This window comes from Microcebus murinus, chromosome 2 (assembly GCF_040939455.1).
Source record: "Microcebus murinus isolate Inina chromosome 2, M.murinus_Inina_mat1.0, whole genome shotgun sequence".
Lineage (NCBI taxonomy): Eukaryota > Metazoa > Chordata > Mammalia > Primates > Cheirogaleidae > Microcebus > Microcebus murinus.
This window is the reverse complement of record NC_134105.1, coordinates 116,236,764-116,253,489: the sequence shown is the minus strand read 5'-3', so window position 1 is coordinate 116,253,489 and position 16,726 is coordinate 116,236,764. Positions and strand designations below refer to the sequence as shown.

General features: G+C 39.6%; 1 protein-coding gene across 1 annotated transcript in view; it reads left to right on the top strand.

Moving 5' to 3' along the window:
* Positions 1-16,726, top strand: part of F5 (coagulation factor V) — a 66,848-nt gene that overhangs the window by 30,330 nt on the left and 19,792 nt on the right. Inside the window, exons 8-13 of the mRNA XM_076000368.1 lie at positions 2,224-2,401; positions 3,927-4,026; positions 4,414-4,625; positions 5,688-5,838; positions 7,688-7,900; positions 9,494-12,575. Coding sequence (XP_075856483.1) covers positions 2,224-2,401; positions 3,927-4,026; positions 4,414-4,625; positions 5,688-5,838; positions 7,688-7,900; positions 9,494-12,575 — 3,936 coding nt within the window. The remainder of the gene's footprint in view (positions 1-2,223; positions 2,402-3,926; positions 4,027-4,413; positions 4,626-5,687; positions 5,839-7,687; positions 7,901-9,493; positions 12,576-16,726) is intronic.

The following is a 16,726-nucleotide window of genomic DNA, read 5'->3' as shown; positions in this document are numbered from 1 at the left end:
AGTTTTCGGGGTTTGTGGCACTGTGCAAAGGTTCAAGACATGTCCCGTAGGGTCCTAGATATGCGGAGATGAAATGTCATGGGTGGACAGCTCTCAAAGGGACACATGTATTGGTTTCCATTCAAGGTCTTTTTTTGATCTTAAATAACCCTAAACTCACCAAGGGAATCCAGTCTAATAATAATAATAGTAATAAAAACAACAGCTACCACCTGTTGAATGCTTGCCGTTGCCAACCACTGTATTAAACCCTTTCTAAGAGCTTAACTTCAACTCTACAAATTAGATACTGCTCTTTTTTTATAGATAAGGAGATAGGTTAGAAACATTAAGAAATGTGGAGATTCAAATAGCTCTTAAACTCTTGAAAAGTTATTCACGTTCACTCAAAAGGCCAGCTGTGGTGGCTCATGCCTGTAATCCTAGCACTCTGGGAGGCCAAGGCAGGCGGGTTGTTTGAGCTCAGGAGTTCAAGACCAGCCTGAGCAAGAGTGAGACCCTGTCTCTACTAAAAAATAGAAAGAAAATGGCTGGACAACTAAAAATATATATAAAAAATTAGCCAGGCATGGTGGCACGCCTGTAGTCCCAGCTATTTGGGAGGCTGAGGCAGGAGGATTGCTTAAGCTCAGGAGTTTAAGGTTGCTGTGAGCTAGGCTGATGCCACGGCACTCTAGCCCAGGCAACAGAGACTCTGTCTCAAAAAAATAAAAATAAAAAAAGAGAAAAGCAAATTAAACACTTCACTGGAATACTATTTTTTACCTATCAGACTTACAAGTCCAGATGACATCATCTGTTGGCAAGGCTGTGAGAAATAAGCACTGTCATACATTTATGGTGGAAGTAAATTGGTAAAGGCATTCTGGAGGATAATTTGGCAATATGTATAAAAGTTATAAATACATGTACCCTTTGGCCCAGCAATCTCACTCTGGGAATCTGTCTATTTGTTCACAGGTGAAATGATGTATGTGCAAGGTATTTACTACTACACTGTTAGTAGTAGCAAAGATTGGAAAAAACCCAAAGTGCCCATCAGTAGAAAGCTAATTTAATAAATTATGGTATATTCATATAATGGAATATAATACATCTGCAAAAAATGATGTGAACACTCTATATGTATTAATATAAAAGGTTCTCAAAGACATATTATTAAATTAAAAAGTCAAGTTGTAGTGGAGTGTATAAATAGCTGCATTTTATTAAAGGAATGGGTGATGAAATATTTATATTTGCTTATTTTCAAGACATATTTGCACATATTTGAATAAAGATATTCTGACATTATACACTTGAAATTAACATAAGTGACTACCTAGAAAATTCAGGGAGAGTTAGGGAGTTCAAGCTGAGGGGATATCAGATGTGAGTAAGAGTTTTCACTGGAATAAAAATCACATAAAAATCATGTGAATGTATTTCCTATTCAGAAAATTAAACTAAGAAAAAGAGAGGGGAATAAAAGACTTGGCCAAGATTATATAATCAGTAGCAGAGCTGAGATGGGAATCTAAGACTTTTTGGCAACAGTCAAGTGTTTTTCACTATGCAAAATAAATTCATAAAATAGTTACTCTAACATGAAGCTTCTGCTTTTGCAAACTAGGGCAATAAAGAGGGCAGGAGAAAAGTGGTTCATGTTGCTTGCTGTCCCCAAAGTATTTATTCCTGTGCTACAGCAGATGAGTGAAGGAGGCTGCTTTTCAGTCAGCACCCAGGATTGGGTGGATGGTGGAAGGATAGCCCAACAGCACAGAATCGTGACTAAGAAAGACAGTGAAAGCTTCCTGGGGTGGAGCAGTGCTTTCAGAGATTGGGAAATACTTAGAAAGCCAATCGGGTACCATGGATTAAGTGATAGGAAAGACTTTAGAAAAATTCTTAGTATATCCTATCCTTGCAGCCAATGTACACTTTTCCCCGAAGATATTTAAGGTCTGCTATAGCAATGAAGTAGACAGGAAGATCTAGGTAGCTACTTCTAACTACTTACCTGTGACTTTATCAGTGATGCAGGAGATAGCTCAGAAGTTTCCATTTTTCCAACTAGATAGAAACCGTTAGGACTTCACAAATTACATTAAGAATTTTTAGAGAACTAGCATGTTAGCTAATCTAAGAGCAGAACTTCTAAGCCCAAGGACTTTTTCATCCTAATGAGGTCTCTATTTGAGAAAGTAGTTTGATTTTTTTTTTTAAATTTCATTTTACTTTAAGAAAATACAGGTCTCTGCACTTGGATAATTTCTCGAACCAAATTGGAAAACATTATAAGAAAGTTGTTTACAAACAGTACGAAGATGAGTCCTTCACCAAACGTGAGGAAAATCCCAATATCAAAGAAGATGGGATTTTGGGTCCTGTTATCAGAGCCCAGGTCAGAGACACACTCAAAGTAAGTAACAGAAATACAGAACCATGGAAGAAATTAAATAGCCAAAAATCATAGAGTACATCATTATTTGTTCCTTTTTTAAAAGAAAAAGATGTTCATCTAATTTAAAACTCAAATGCAGCTTTTAGTTTATATTTAGTATTTGAATTTATTTATAGCCTACTCAATATTACTCAGTAACTGAGACAGTTTATCAAATTACAAAAGAATAAAGCAAATGGTTGGTGTATTAATAATTAGGGTGAAGGATAATATGGGAACACAGAAAATAAAGCCATAGATAAGTGTAATAAAATACAGACCATATGATCCTACAAGGCTGTCTGCAAATTTTGTCTTAAGCTATACAGCCGCCAAAGTGAAAAAGGAAATATGTCAGGGTGAGATTCACAGCATCCATCAAGGAAGCACAGTTTTCCCAGATACTGAGACCTAAGAGGAATTTCTTCCATGCATCCTTCAAAAGAGGGTGCTGTGTGTGCAGTGGAGGGCATCCTTGACAAATTCCTGTAACTCGTATAACAGATAAAAATTTGCATAGTTTTTTAAAATAATGTTTCTCATTGTATCTGAGACCATATCCGTAAACACAATGGAGCAAAAATAATCCTTTAATGTGGTGTAGCTATGCAGCTCTCCAGTCATCGGTCTCTCATGAAGGTAAACTTAGCTATGTATCAAGAGCATGGAGTTGTCCTCAGACAATTCTCCTGAAATATTATGTCACGTCTCCAAGACAGATAATAGCTGGACCGCAGAGAATGGAAGGTTACCATCTTCGGCAAGCTCCTAGAATGCAGATAGTCTACAGATTAAGGAGGATTCAAATTCTTTGACAATCAACCAAGTAGAAGATAAGGCTAAGGTTCTCTTTTGAAGATTAAAGAGCCTACCTAACTAGGACTCCTGTGTGAATAATGCTCCTGACCAGGCCTGTTCTATTCATTGGGAAAATAACAAAAGGATAAAAGCAGCCTTTCTCTGTGCCTCTTTCCCTTCACCCACTTTTGATCCCTTTTAGGTGCTCTTAGCAAATATAAACATACCTTAGTGGGAATTTAGGATCTGGCGACTTTTGTGTGCCCCTCAAGGACATGGCTTTAAAGTCAGTGTCCTGGGAGATCTGGTGGGCAGGAGAAGGGGCTCATGGTCTGGAGATGAGAAGGAGCAGATTCAAAGTGAGATGTGGTCCAAGCTGAAGGAGGATGGAGGAGGCATGGGGACCACATTGGGAGGGTGATACTGTGAGAAATATGTCATTTCTCCTACCTGTCCTCTAAGGTCAGATTTCTCTTTCCATTCTCCACCTTAATGTGCGAGTGAAACTCTCTGGCAAATGTTCCTTTCAGGTAATGTGGGGATGTTGCTGCTCAAATAAACAGAACTAATTTTCCCACTGTGTATATGTGTGCGTACACACACACACACACACACCATCCAAAAGGTTAATGTGCAAAGCTAGCATCCTGTATTAGTTTTAACAATCGACCTTAAATCCTAAAATAAATCTGATGTTCCTTTGCAGATCACATTCAAAAATATGGCCAGCCGTCCCTACAGCATTTACCCTCATGGAGTGACCTTCTCTCCTTATGAAGATGAAGTCAACTCTTCCTCCACCTCAGGTTTGAATCTCTCACTTCTACTCAATCAAACGAGTGAATGCTAAGAAGCTGCCATATTTTTCTACTGTCCTCCTTTCCCCAGTGGTATAATTAGAGTAGGCAGGTACTATACATGAAAAGGGTACCCTAAAAACCACAGCTAAACTCTTTTCACTTCGGGGATCCTGTCTATGTTAGTAGTTACAGAATATGGTACCTTTTATTAGTGTCATAGCGGCCTCTGGTGGAGCAATATGTAACGGCTACATGCTATCTTGGGTCCAAGAGTTTAATATAAAAAGAATTATTACTTTTGCAATATTAATTGGCTCTGAGAGCTCAATTATTTATCTATTATAATGAAATAATTTTCCAAATGAAAACAATTTTGAACATATTTTCTTTCAGGCAGTAACACCATGATAAGAGCAGTAAAACCGGGGGAAACCTATACTTATAAATGGAACATCCTAGAGTTTGATGAACCCACAGAAAATGATGCCCAGTGCTTAACGAGACCATACTATAGTGACGTGGACATCATGAGGGACATTGCCTCTGGGCTAATAGGACTACTGCTAATTTGTAAGAGCAGATCCCTGGACAAGCGAGGCATACAGGTATTTTGTCCTTGAAGTAACCTTTCAGAAATTCTGGGAGTTTCTTCTGGCTGGAATATATTAGCTAGGTCTCTTTGCTAAATAATGAGGCTTTTGTTTCTCGAGAATGATAACTATCAAGTGTCCCTCTTTAGCACAAGTGTAGTGAGTCTTCAGTATGATAATGTATTTTGTTTTAGTTTCAAATTCCAGGCTGTTGGTGTTAGCTGTGTGATGAGCAATTCACTTAGCCTCTCGTAATTTCTTCCTTCCATCAAAGTGGTAGAACCCCTCCTAAAAATTTTGAAATGTTGTTTTGGGGCTCAGGGAGCTACCACCTGGTAAAAGTGCAAAGCTCTGTACTAATCTTTGTGATTTTTAGAGACCTGCAATAGGGATAAATAGGAGAGAGTCCCTGAAAGCAAGTATATTTGGAGACAGTTTCTAGTGAAGGAGGGCCCAGATAATGGTCCATCTCTGCTGAGATTAAATCATATAGAAGAATGTGAACAAAGATTTTTCTGAGTTTATCTCAATTAAAGAATAGTAGTCTCGTATCATTAACCTAAAATTCCCAAACAATTATGCTAAGCTATAATAAAAGAGGTCTTATCCCAAAGCATACAAAATAAATACATGCCTGGAAAAATCAGAAATGAACACTTGGAAAATCCTGATTTACTGAGCTAGGAAAGGAAACAGATAGGAAGGCATAGGGCTTTCCTATTGCCATCATCTGTTTTAACCTTTGCAACTATTTGGAGCATATTTAGTCTATCATTCATGTTGAAAGGAGCACAATTACAGAGATAAAGTGAACTTCAGTTGCTATGGTGAAACGAGACTTTTTCTACTGGGATATTTTGTAGTCTCTGAATTTTCTGATCTGCTCTGTTTTCTCTTACATAGTAGATTGAGCTCTGACAAGTGCTCTGTACATAATGGGCACTCATATATCATACATGCCTGAATTGTGTGGCTTCGGTGACCCTAAGCACCGTGCCCCTTTGGTTTCTGAGAATTCAGTGTTGCAGGTCATCAGGTAGAACACTAATCGCTGAACACAGCACTTTCACCCTCCAGAGGGCAGCAGACATTGAGCAGCAGGCTGTGTTTGCTGTGTTTGATGAGAACAAAAGCTGGTACATTGAAGACAATATCAACAAGTTTTGTGAAAATCCCGATGAGGTGAAACGCGACGACCCCAAGTTTTATGAATCAAACATCATGAGCAGTAAGTTTGAGCACTGTTTTTGCCCATAAATTTTTCACTCCTGTGGTTGAACTATGACTGTGCGTAGGGACAGAGACTTGGGTTAGAATCCACTTGGTAAAGAGCACCTCTTATCCGCACTTCCAGCCCAAAGACTTAGTGACGAAATCCCTGAGTGACATCGTAGCTACCTTTTTATGCAAGAGATCAAAGGCTTGTTATCCTTAGAAGCATGCCTGGTCTCCCGCAGTGTGTGTGTGTGTGTGTGTGTGTGTGTGTGTGTGTGTGTGTGTGTATGCACACATGTGCGCAGGATGAATGTTCTATATGGTCAGGGCAGAAATAAGGTAAGTAACCCAAAGATGGATTGTCAAATCAAAGCAGAGAAAAATGAGTATGGGGACCCAAGAGTCTCTTGGAAAGGCAATGCCTGAAGAAGTTTGAAGTGAGCAGGAAGAAGTTCAGAACAGAAGGAATTCTCTTAGCCAGGGTTCATGTATTCTCTGCTGTTCTAAAGATCAGTGCCCAAAGCCACTGCCATGGGACTCTGACAACAATTTCACTGAGCTGACTGGAAGCAAACTTCTCCACAATAGCTGAGCTGTTTCTAAGAGTTGAGCATCATTTGATCCCCTTCTCTGACTGGTGATCATACCTAGGAGGGCAATTTCCCCATGCTATGTTCATACAGCTTCAGATGACTGACAACTGAACAATATCAGAACTGAGAGGTGCTGCCACAAATAATTCCAAACAGGGGCTCTCCTCAGCTTTCTTTACATAATTTTATTTTGGCAGTGAATTTATCATAGTTCTGTAGCAATGTTGTCCCATAGAAATTACGTATGAGATATATATGTAACTTTAAATTTTCTGGTGGCCACATTAGAAATGAAAGAGAAATGAGTAAGATTAATTTTAATAGTGTGTTTCACTTAATATATCCTAAACATTATCATTTCAAGATGTAATCAATATTAAAAAATTAATGAGTTTTACTTTATTACTAAGTCTTGAAAATCCAACGTATATTTTACATTCACAGCATATCTCAATCCAGACCACCCTCATTTCAAGCACTCAGTAGCCTCTTGTAGCCAATGGCTACCATGTTGGACAGTGTAACTATAGATCATTTAGGAAAACATCTAGAATGAGTTACAAACTAACAACACATTATTTCAGTGATTTAACAAATATTTGTTAAGAATCCACTTAAATACTTATTATGTCCCAGCCACTGTACTAGTACTAGGACTATAGGTAACCCAGGTAAACATGAGCCCTGCCCTCATAGAAATTATACCTTTGCTTTTATTACCATGCTTAGTAAATAAATATATTGCCTAAAGCAGTGCCTCTTTTATAGATGATGAAAATATATGAACTAGAAACTTGAATGAAAACCGTAGATTATAAGGGTGATAAGAGGGGACAGTGAAAATTACACAATGTACTAAATAGGCTTTATTTTTAGGGACATTATTTCTTACCCAATGACCAATGTATCAGGAAGATGAATTTCTTATATTATGCTTTTCCTTCAGGTGGAATTATTAGAATATCTTTACAGGCAGAATGTGGAGCACGGAATATTTAATATATATTTGATAAATGAATGAATAAATCAATGCAGATGGGAGGCTTTAGATTTTTCTCAGTATTTCTCACTTGACTAACTTAGGAGAATAAGATCCCATTTGAGAATTCTGTGTTTGACCTTTAGTGACATTAGACCTGGTAAAGCTGATTATCTTGGATAATCACTGCTTTGACACTACCAAATCAACACGGGGCATTGATCGTAGGTATAGACACGTGCCCTTCTGTTGGCATAGGCCTGGCATTTTAACATATTCCCCTCTTGCAGCCATCAATGGCTACGTGCCTGAGAGCATACCCACTCTAGGATTCTGCTTTGACGACACTGTCCAGTGGCACTTCTGCAGTGTGGGGACCCAGGATGACATTTTGACCATTCACTTCACTGGGCACTCATTCATCTATGAAAAGAGGCATGAGGACACCTTGACCCTCTTCCCTATGCGTGGAGAATCTGTGACTGTGACAATGGATAATGTTGGTGAGTAAGAGTCTGGACACTTAGAGAAGAAGCTGGCTTTGAACCTCTGGTCTAGAGGATCTGCTCCAGCTCTCCAGACTACCCTGGCTCCTGTGTTTATCTCCCTGATCCCCTGAAAGCTTTCCTTTCAATGCTTTTCATGATTTCTAACTGGGAAATTAAAGACTTAAATGGGTCCAGTCCTTTAATATGGGTTCCATTTATCTTTCTCTAGGCAAAGTAGGAAGACATACAACAGTGGAAAGATAAGGCGTAACTTTGAGGAAGAAACATAAATATTTCAGCCACAAAGGAACATTTCGTTTATCGAAATGCCCTTTTCAGTTTTTTAAGGCCACCCCACCCCAGGGGTAGCAATCACCAGATGCATTCATTGCCTTAGAGGTCGCCTCAGAGACAGCTTTGGAGTTTGTCAGACTTAAGTTCAAATCCTGCTTTGCCACTTAATCACTGTGTAACCTTGCACAAGTTACTTGGCCTCACTGAGCAAGTTATTTAGTATTTGAAATCTAAAAAAACAGTATGGTAACACATTACAGAGTTTCTTTCACCATTAAAATTGTATAATAATATGTGCCAAGTACCTAGCACTCATTAGACACTTAGCAAGAAGTAACTACTGGAAACTTCCCAAGAACTGTCAGTGTGCCAGCAATTCATACCATTCAAAGAGATTCAAAATTGCCCCAGGACCACCTGAATTCCTTATTCCTTAGAAATATCTAAATGTCTCTTACTTATGGAGGTAGACCTCATCATTATCTCCCCAAATCTAATTCTCAAACAAGATGTGCCATTTAACAAGATGTTTATGATATTCAAAGTTTGTTTTATTCTTGCTTCACCGCTTGCTTAATATATTCTAAAATAGTGACTCTTAAACTATTTGTCCTGAAAGACTTTTTTTCCTCCCTAATCTCCACTAACCATACTTTTGTTCTATATTCTTTTTTTTTTTTTTTTTTTTTGAGACAGAGTCTTGCCTTGTTGCCCAGGCTAGAGTGAGTGCCATGGCATCAGCCTAGCTCACAGCAACCTCAAACTCCTGGGCTCAAGTGATCCTACTGCCTCAGCCTCCCCAGTAGCTGGGACTACAGGCATGTGCCACCATGCTCGGCTGATTTTTTCTATGTATATTAGTTGGCCAATTAATTTCTTTCTATTTATAGTAGAGATGTAGTCTCGCTCTTGCTCAGGCTGGTTTCGAACTCCTGACCTTGAGCAATCCACCCACTTTGGCCTCCTAGAGTGCTAAGATTACAGGAGTGAGCCACTGCGCCTGGCCTATATTCTATCAAATGAGGTAAATGCACTTATCATGTGCTTAGAAGTCACAGCAATGTCAAATTGCTTTTTTTCAAAAAATAATTTCCTCAATACTTTAGTCTTGGTTTCTCTCCTTATGTCATTGTGAATCAGTAATCAATAGCTCAGACTAGCAGTGGTCCACAGACCACACTTGAGTATTCTTGACTACAGTTCATTATAAATTACATCTGGCATTTGTACAGATTTTACTCCTGTACAGCAGATTCTCATGTTTTTATATCTTTTCCCAGACTTTCAATTGGCTCTTCTGTCTCTCTTCTGTAGGAACATGGATGTTAACTACCATGAATTCTAGTCCAAGAAGCAAAAACCTCAGGCTGAGATTCAGGGATGTTAAATGTATCCTAGATGATGATGAAGACTCATATGAGATTTATGAACCTCCATCCTCTACAGCCATGGCTACACGGAAAATACACGATTTTCCAGAAAGTAACGATGATGAGAATGATACTGATGACTATTACCAGTATATACTGGCTTCAGAACTAGGAATTAGGTCACTCAGAAATTCATCATTGAATCAGGAGGAAGATAAGTTCAATCTTACTGCCCTAGCTATGGAGAACAGCTCCGAATTCATTTCCTCAAGTACAGATACAACTGTTGGTTCAAATTCTTCCCCCCCAAGGAATGTTAGCAGTCTCATTGTCAATAACCTCACAGGACCTCAGAAAACCCTTCCTCACCCAGGAGCCACCACAGCTGGTCACCCACTGGAACACTTCAATGGCTTAGACGAGAACTCAGTTCTCAACTCTTCCATGGCAGAACATTCCAGTCCATATTCTGAAGACCCCCGTGAGGATGCTCCACAGTCAGATGTCACAGGGATAAGCCTACTTCCACATGGGGCAGGAGGATTCAGACGTAAAGAACATGCTAAACATAAGGGACGCAAGGCAGGAAGAGACCAAGCAGCAAAGCACAGGTTCTCTCAGATGAAATTACTAGCACATAAAATTGGGAGACATTTCAGCCAAGACAATGGTTCTCCTTCTGGGATGGGGCCCTGGGAGGACCTCCCTAGTGATCTGCTACTCTTAAAAGAAAAGAATCCATCTAAGATTTTGAATGGGAAATGGCATTTGGCTTCTGAGAAAGGTAATTATGAAATAATCCAAGATACTGAGGAAGACATGGCTATTAATAAGCCACTGACCGGCCCTCAGAATGACTCAAGTACTTGGGGTTCAGAAAGCACCCCCCTTATAAACAAGCCTGGGAATCAGAGTAGCCTCCCCAAATTCTCTAGAGTTAAACATAAATATCTACATGTAAGACAGGATGGAAGAAATAGTGGATTGAGGAAAAGCCCATTTCTCATTAGGACACGAAAAAAGAAAAAGGCAGAGAAGCTTGGATACTATGTTCCTCTGTCTCCCAGGGGCTTTCACCCTCTCAGAGGTGAGGCCTCTGCCACATTTTCAGACCAAACATTGAATCATTCATTGTTACTCCGTAAGTCCAATGAAACATCCCTTCCTACAGACCTCAATCAGACACTGCCCTCTATGAATATTGACCTGATGGCCTCACTTCCTGACCATAATCAGAATCCCCCAAATGACACCAGTGAGACAAGCTCACCTCCAGATCTTTATCAGACAGTGCCCCCAGAAGAACACTATCAAACTTCCCCTATGCAAGACCCTGATCAAACGCACTCTACTACAGACCCCAGTCACAGGTCCTCTCCTCCAGAGCTCAGCTGGATGCCCAACTATGATCTAAATCACCAGTCCTTCCCTGCTGACATTGGTCAACTGTCCCCTTACTTGGAACATGAAGTCTGGAAGACAACCATCTCTCTAGACCTCAGCCAATTGTCCCCTTCCCCAGACCTGGCTACCATCTCTCCAGACCCCAGCCAATCATCTCTCTCCCCAGACCTGGGTACCATCTCTCCAGACTTCAGCCAATGGTCCCTCTCCCCAGACCTAGGTACCATCTCTCCAGACCTCAGCCAATCATCTTTCTCCCCAGACCTGGGTACCATTTCTCCAGACCTCAGCCAGTCATCCTTCTCCCCAGACCTGGGTACCATCTCTCCAGACCTCAGCCAATCATCCTTCTCCCCAGACCTGGGTACCATCTCTCCAGACCTCAGCCAATCATCCTTCTCCCCAGACCTGGCTACCATCTCTCCAGACCTCAGCCAATCATCCCTCTCCCCAGACCTGGCTACCATCTCTCCAGACTTCAGCCAATCATCCCTCTCCCCAGACCTGGGTACCATCTCTCCAGACCTCAGCCAATCATCCCTCTCCCCAGACCTGGGTACCATCTCTCCAGACCTCAGCCAATCGTCTCTCTCCCCAGACCTGGCTACCATCTCTCCAGACCTCAGCCAATCGTCTCTCTCCCCAGACCTGGCTACCATCTCTCCAGACCTCAGCCAATCGTTCCTCTCCCCAGACCTGGCTACCATCTCTCCAGACCTCAGCCAATCATCTCTCTCCCCAGACCTGGGTATCATCTCTCCAGACCTCAGCCAATCATCCCTCTCCGCAGACCTGGGTATCATCTCTCCAGACCTCAGCCAATCGTCCCTCTCCCCAGACCTGGGTACCATCTCTCCAGATCTCAGCCAATCATCCCTCTCCCCAGCCCTTGATCAGATGACACTCTCTACAGAACTCACTCAGACAAGCCTTTCCCTAGGCATCAGTCAGATGCCCCTTTCTCCAGACCTCAGCCACACAACGCTTTCCCCAGATCTCAGTCAGACAACCCCCTCCCCAGTCCTTGGTCAAATGTCCCTATCCCCAGACCTCAGCCAGATGACCCTTTCTCCAGACCCCAGTGAAACAAATGTTTCTCCAGACTTCGATCAGATACCCCTTTCTTCAGCCCTCGGCCGGGTGGCTCTCTCTCCAGATATCAGTCAGACAACCCTTCCTCCTGATCTCAGTCAGACATCACCTCCTCCAGATCTTGATCACACATTCTACCCTTCTGAATCTAGTCAGTCATTACCTCTTCCAGAACTTAGTGAGACTTTTCCTTATTCAGACCCTGGTCAGATGCCATCTCCCACACTAAATGACACTTTCATATCAAAGGAATTTAATCCACTGATTGTAGTAGGCCTCAGCAGAGACAATGGAGATTACATTGAAATTATTCCAAGGCTGGAGGACCAGGGCAGTGATGAAGACTATGTTGAAGTTGATTATGTGGCCTATAGTGATCCCTACCAAACTGATGTTAGGACAGACATCAACTCTTCCAGAAATCCCGACAACATCGCAGCATGGTACCTCCGCAGCAACAATGGAAACAGAAGAAATTATTATATTGCTGCAGAAGAAATATCCTGGGATTATTCAAAATTTGCACAAAGGTTTGGCTAGTTTTTTCCTTTTATAGTCTCATTTTTCTACTACTGCTGAAAAAAGTAACTGCAACAATCTAGGGAGATAATTCTGGGCAAATTATCCAAGTATAGTTTGATTCTTCTATTGAGACTTAGCCTATACTATTTCCTCTGTGAATTCCAAGACTGGCTTCTCTAGATGATACCCAGACAATGTAACAACAGTCACTGTAAGAAGTCTATGCTATTCTGTAGTTGCCTTTTCCTAGGTCCTCTTCTCTTACTACACATGTTCCTACCCCCCCACTCTTGCTTCAATGCAGAACTCAATCTATCCATAGCTATATACTAATCAATATGATTTAATTGAAGTTGGCATCAAATCCAAGTTTGTTATGTAAAAGTCTCCTTTTGTATTTGCTTGTTTACATTAGAGTTTCTAAGGGATCCATATACTTTGTTTTTAGATCATTTTCAATTCAATTTTGCTTAGGAGTAGAAAGTCATGTTGCAGAGGGGTAAAAACCTACCTCACAGGTATAATGAACACTATTTGGGTGATGGGCACATGTATAGCCTTGACTAAAGCATTATAAAAGCTATCCATGTAACCAAAACATTTGTACCCCCTTAATATTTTGAATTTTTTTAAAAGGACAGTCATGCTGGGCTGGGCTCTTTATTCTGGGATGAAGATACAGAGAGAGAAGGAAAGGAGCAAGGCTTAATCAAGTACAGATTGTCAGGGCTCCAGCATGGTTACTATGCATCAACTGCCTAGACATAGCCCACCACTTTTACAAAAAAGCTGTTACACTAATCAATTAAAAACCAAAGTATAATTAAAGTAGATGAACACAGTGTATGGTGTGAATTATACAAATTAGTTCATTAATTTGATGCCTGACATTTCCAAATTAGAACTCTGTTTGAAATACTCTCCCATGACTTCCAATTTTAAGGTAACACTCACTACTATGTGAGAATAACTAGTTATCTGAGGATTTCTAAGCAAGGCCCAGAGGGGATAGGATTTAGTGTCTGTCCAGAGTGGAAAGGGATGGAACCAGTTTCTTCAAAGTCTTGTGTCCCATTCCAGCCCTACAACTCAGTTTTATGGCAGTCAAAGCTGCTTTGCCCATTCCCATGTGCTCTGTGAGATTGTATGCTATGCTCAGAGTCTAGAAAGATGGGGTTAGTAGGGGAGAAAGACTGGAAGAAAGGCAGAGTGCAGTTCTCTGTTGATGGCTCATAGTATATAATAAATATTATGGGTTAGCTGGAGGAGAGTTTGGCTTGTTTCCATAGACTTGGGAAATTTGAGAGTCAGTGGGAGAATTTGACGTGCTTTGGCCCCAGACTGAGCTGATGAGCTACATGGGGAAAGATGTGCCTTATTTATGTATATTCTTAATTTTTTTTTACTTTGAGATAAATATAGATTCACATATAATTTAGAGAGATAATACAGAGAGATTCTTGTTTCATTTACCTAGCTTCCCCCAGTGGTAACATCATGCAAATCTGTAGTCCTGTATCACAACCAGTACATTGATATTGATACTGTCAAGATACGAAACATTTCCATCACCAGGAAAATCCCTCTTGTTGTCTTTTTATAGTCACATCTGCCATCCCGCCATCATACCACTTCCTTATCCCTTGGCAACCACTAATGGGACCTCCATTTCTGTGATTTTGTCATTTTAAGAATATTACATAAATGGAATCACGCAACATGCAACCTTTGGGGATTGGCTTTTTTTTTTCCACTCAGCTTAATTCTCTAGAGATTCATCCAGGTTATTTCATGTATCAATAGTCCATTCACTTTATTGTTTAGTATTCCATAGTATGATTGTACCATAGCTTTTATTGTTGTTTTGTATATTTTTATGGTATAAATGATGTTTTAATATATATAGATTGTGAAATGACTAAATCAAGTTAATTAACATGAATTACCCCACATACTTTTTTTTTGTAGTGAGAAACTTTAAAATTTACTCTCGTAGCAATTTTCCAGAATACAATACTTTATTATTAACTATAATCACCGTATTATCCAATAGATCTCCTGAATCTATCCTTTCTAACTGAAATTTTGCATCTTTTGACCAATATCCTCCCAATTTCCCTCCCCTGAACTCCCTGTTGACCATATTCTACTTCTGTTTCAATGAGTTCAATGTTTTTAGATTTCACACATAAATGAGATCATGTGATACTTGTCTTTCTGTGCCTGGCTTATCTCATTTAACACAAGGTCCTCCCGGTTTATCCATTTTGTTGCAAATGACATTTCTTCTTTTTATTTTTTCAAGGCTGAATAGTATTTCACTGTGTATATGTACCACATTTTCTTTATCCATTCATTTGTTGATAGATACTTATGTTGATTCCACATCTTGGCTATTGTTAATAATGCAGCAATAAACATGGGAGTTCAATATCACTTCAACATACTGATTTCATTTCCTTTGGATATATACCCAAGAGTGAGATTGCTGGCTTATATGGTAGTTCCATTTTAATGTTTTAAGAAATTTCCATATTGTTTTCCCTAATGGCTGTACTAATTTACATCCCAATGACAGTATACAAGGTTTCCCTTTTCTTTAGATACTTCCATGACTTATCTCTTGTCTAACATGTGTGAGGTGATCTCTCATTATGATTTTAATTTGTGTTTCTCTGATTATTAGTAATGTTGAGTGTTTTTTATATACCTTTTGGCCATTTTTATGTCTTCTTTTGAGAAAGTGTATTCCAGTCCTTTGCCCTTTTTTTAATTGGGTTATTTGGGTTTTTTTGCTATTGAGTTGAGTTCTTTATATTTTTTTATATAAAGCCCTTATCAAATATATGGTTTTATAATATTTTCTCCTATGCTATAAGTCTCTTCTTTATTAATTGTTTCCTTTGCTGTGCATAAACTTTTTAGTTTGACACAACCCCATTTGTATGCTTTTGCTTTTGTTACCTGTGCTTTTGGGGTCATATCCAAAAATATCTTTGCCCGGTCCAGTGTTAAGAAGCTTGGGAATAATGTCTTTAGCAAAAGCAAATGTGAGGAGAGTAGCTACTTTCAGGGTGCAAAGCACTCATCCATCCAGTGTCCTTCACAATTGTGACCTTCTAATTCATCTGAGCATCTCCTGATATCCTCAGGCTGTGGCACTATTCTGTTGCATGGCTTTGTCTGTCTTTGATGTTAAAATTTGCTATGTTAATATATTATTATATTTATTCATTCATTTATGTGTTTGACAAAAATTGAGTGTTTACTATGTGCCAGATAATATGCCAAGCACTGAGGAAAGTATTATGAACAAACTAGGCACAATAGCTGACCTCATAGGACTTATAACCCAGTGGCAGAGTCAGATATTAATAATCTCACAAATAAATTATATTCAATTTACTATATATACTATAGAAATACTATAAGAATTTACTATATATACTACTACTATAGAAATATAAGGAATGACATAGAGAAACTTGACCTAGTCTAAAGGATCATAGGAAGACATATGTACGAAATGATATTTGAGCTGGGAGTTAAAAGATATTTACTGGCTTGAATATTTTTCCCTTATATATTCATTTTTGCATCAAGTATTTATTAAAGACCTTCTCTAGATACTATTAGGTCATTAAATATGAAATTTCTGATTTTGAATCACAAGTTTAGTTTGTTATATCTCAAAACAGGAAGCTGTACAATTAATCAAAGTATGCACCTAAACTGTCGGCACAGTTTTGCCATCTTAATGGTAGCTTGTTTATGCCAGCAGCAAAGAAGCCTGTACAGTGAGTGGCGATGAATTCACGAAAGCTATTTTCCACAGCTTATTGAGAATTGAATATTTTTCCTTGCAAGAAGTGGTCCAAAGCTTGGAAGACGTGGTAGTCAGTTGGTGCAAGGCTGGTGAATATGGTGGATGCCAGAGAGTTTTCAAGTCCAGCATCTGTAATTTGAGCAGTGTTGGATTTCGTAGCATGTGGTCTTACAAGAGGATTGGCTTGTTCTCTATTGACCAGTCTTGGCTGCTTAATCACAAGCATCCTCATCACTTCATCCAATTGGTTGTAGTAGACATCCACTGTGATCAACTGACCAGGTTTCATGAAGCTGTAGTGGATAATACCAGCACCGGACCACCAATCCAACA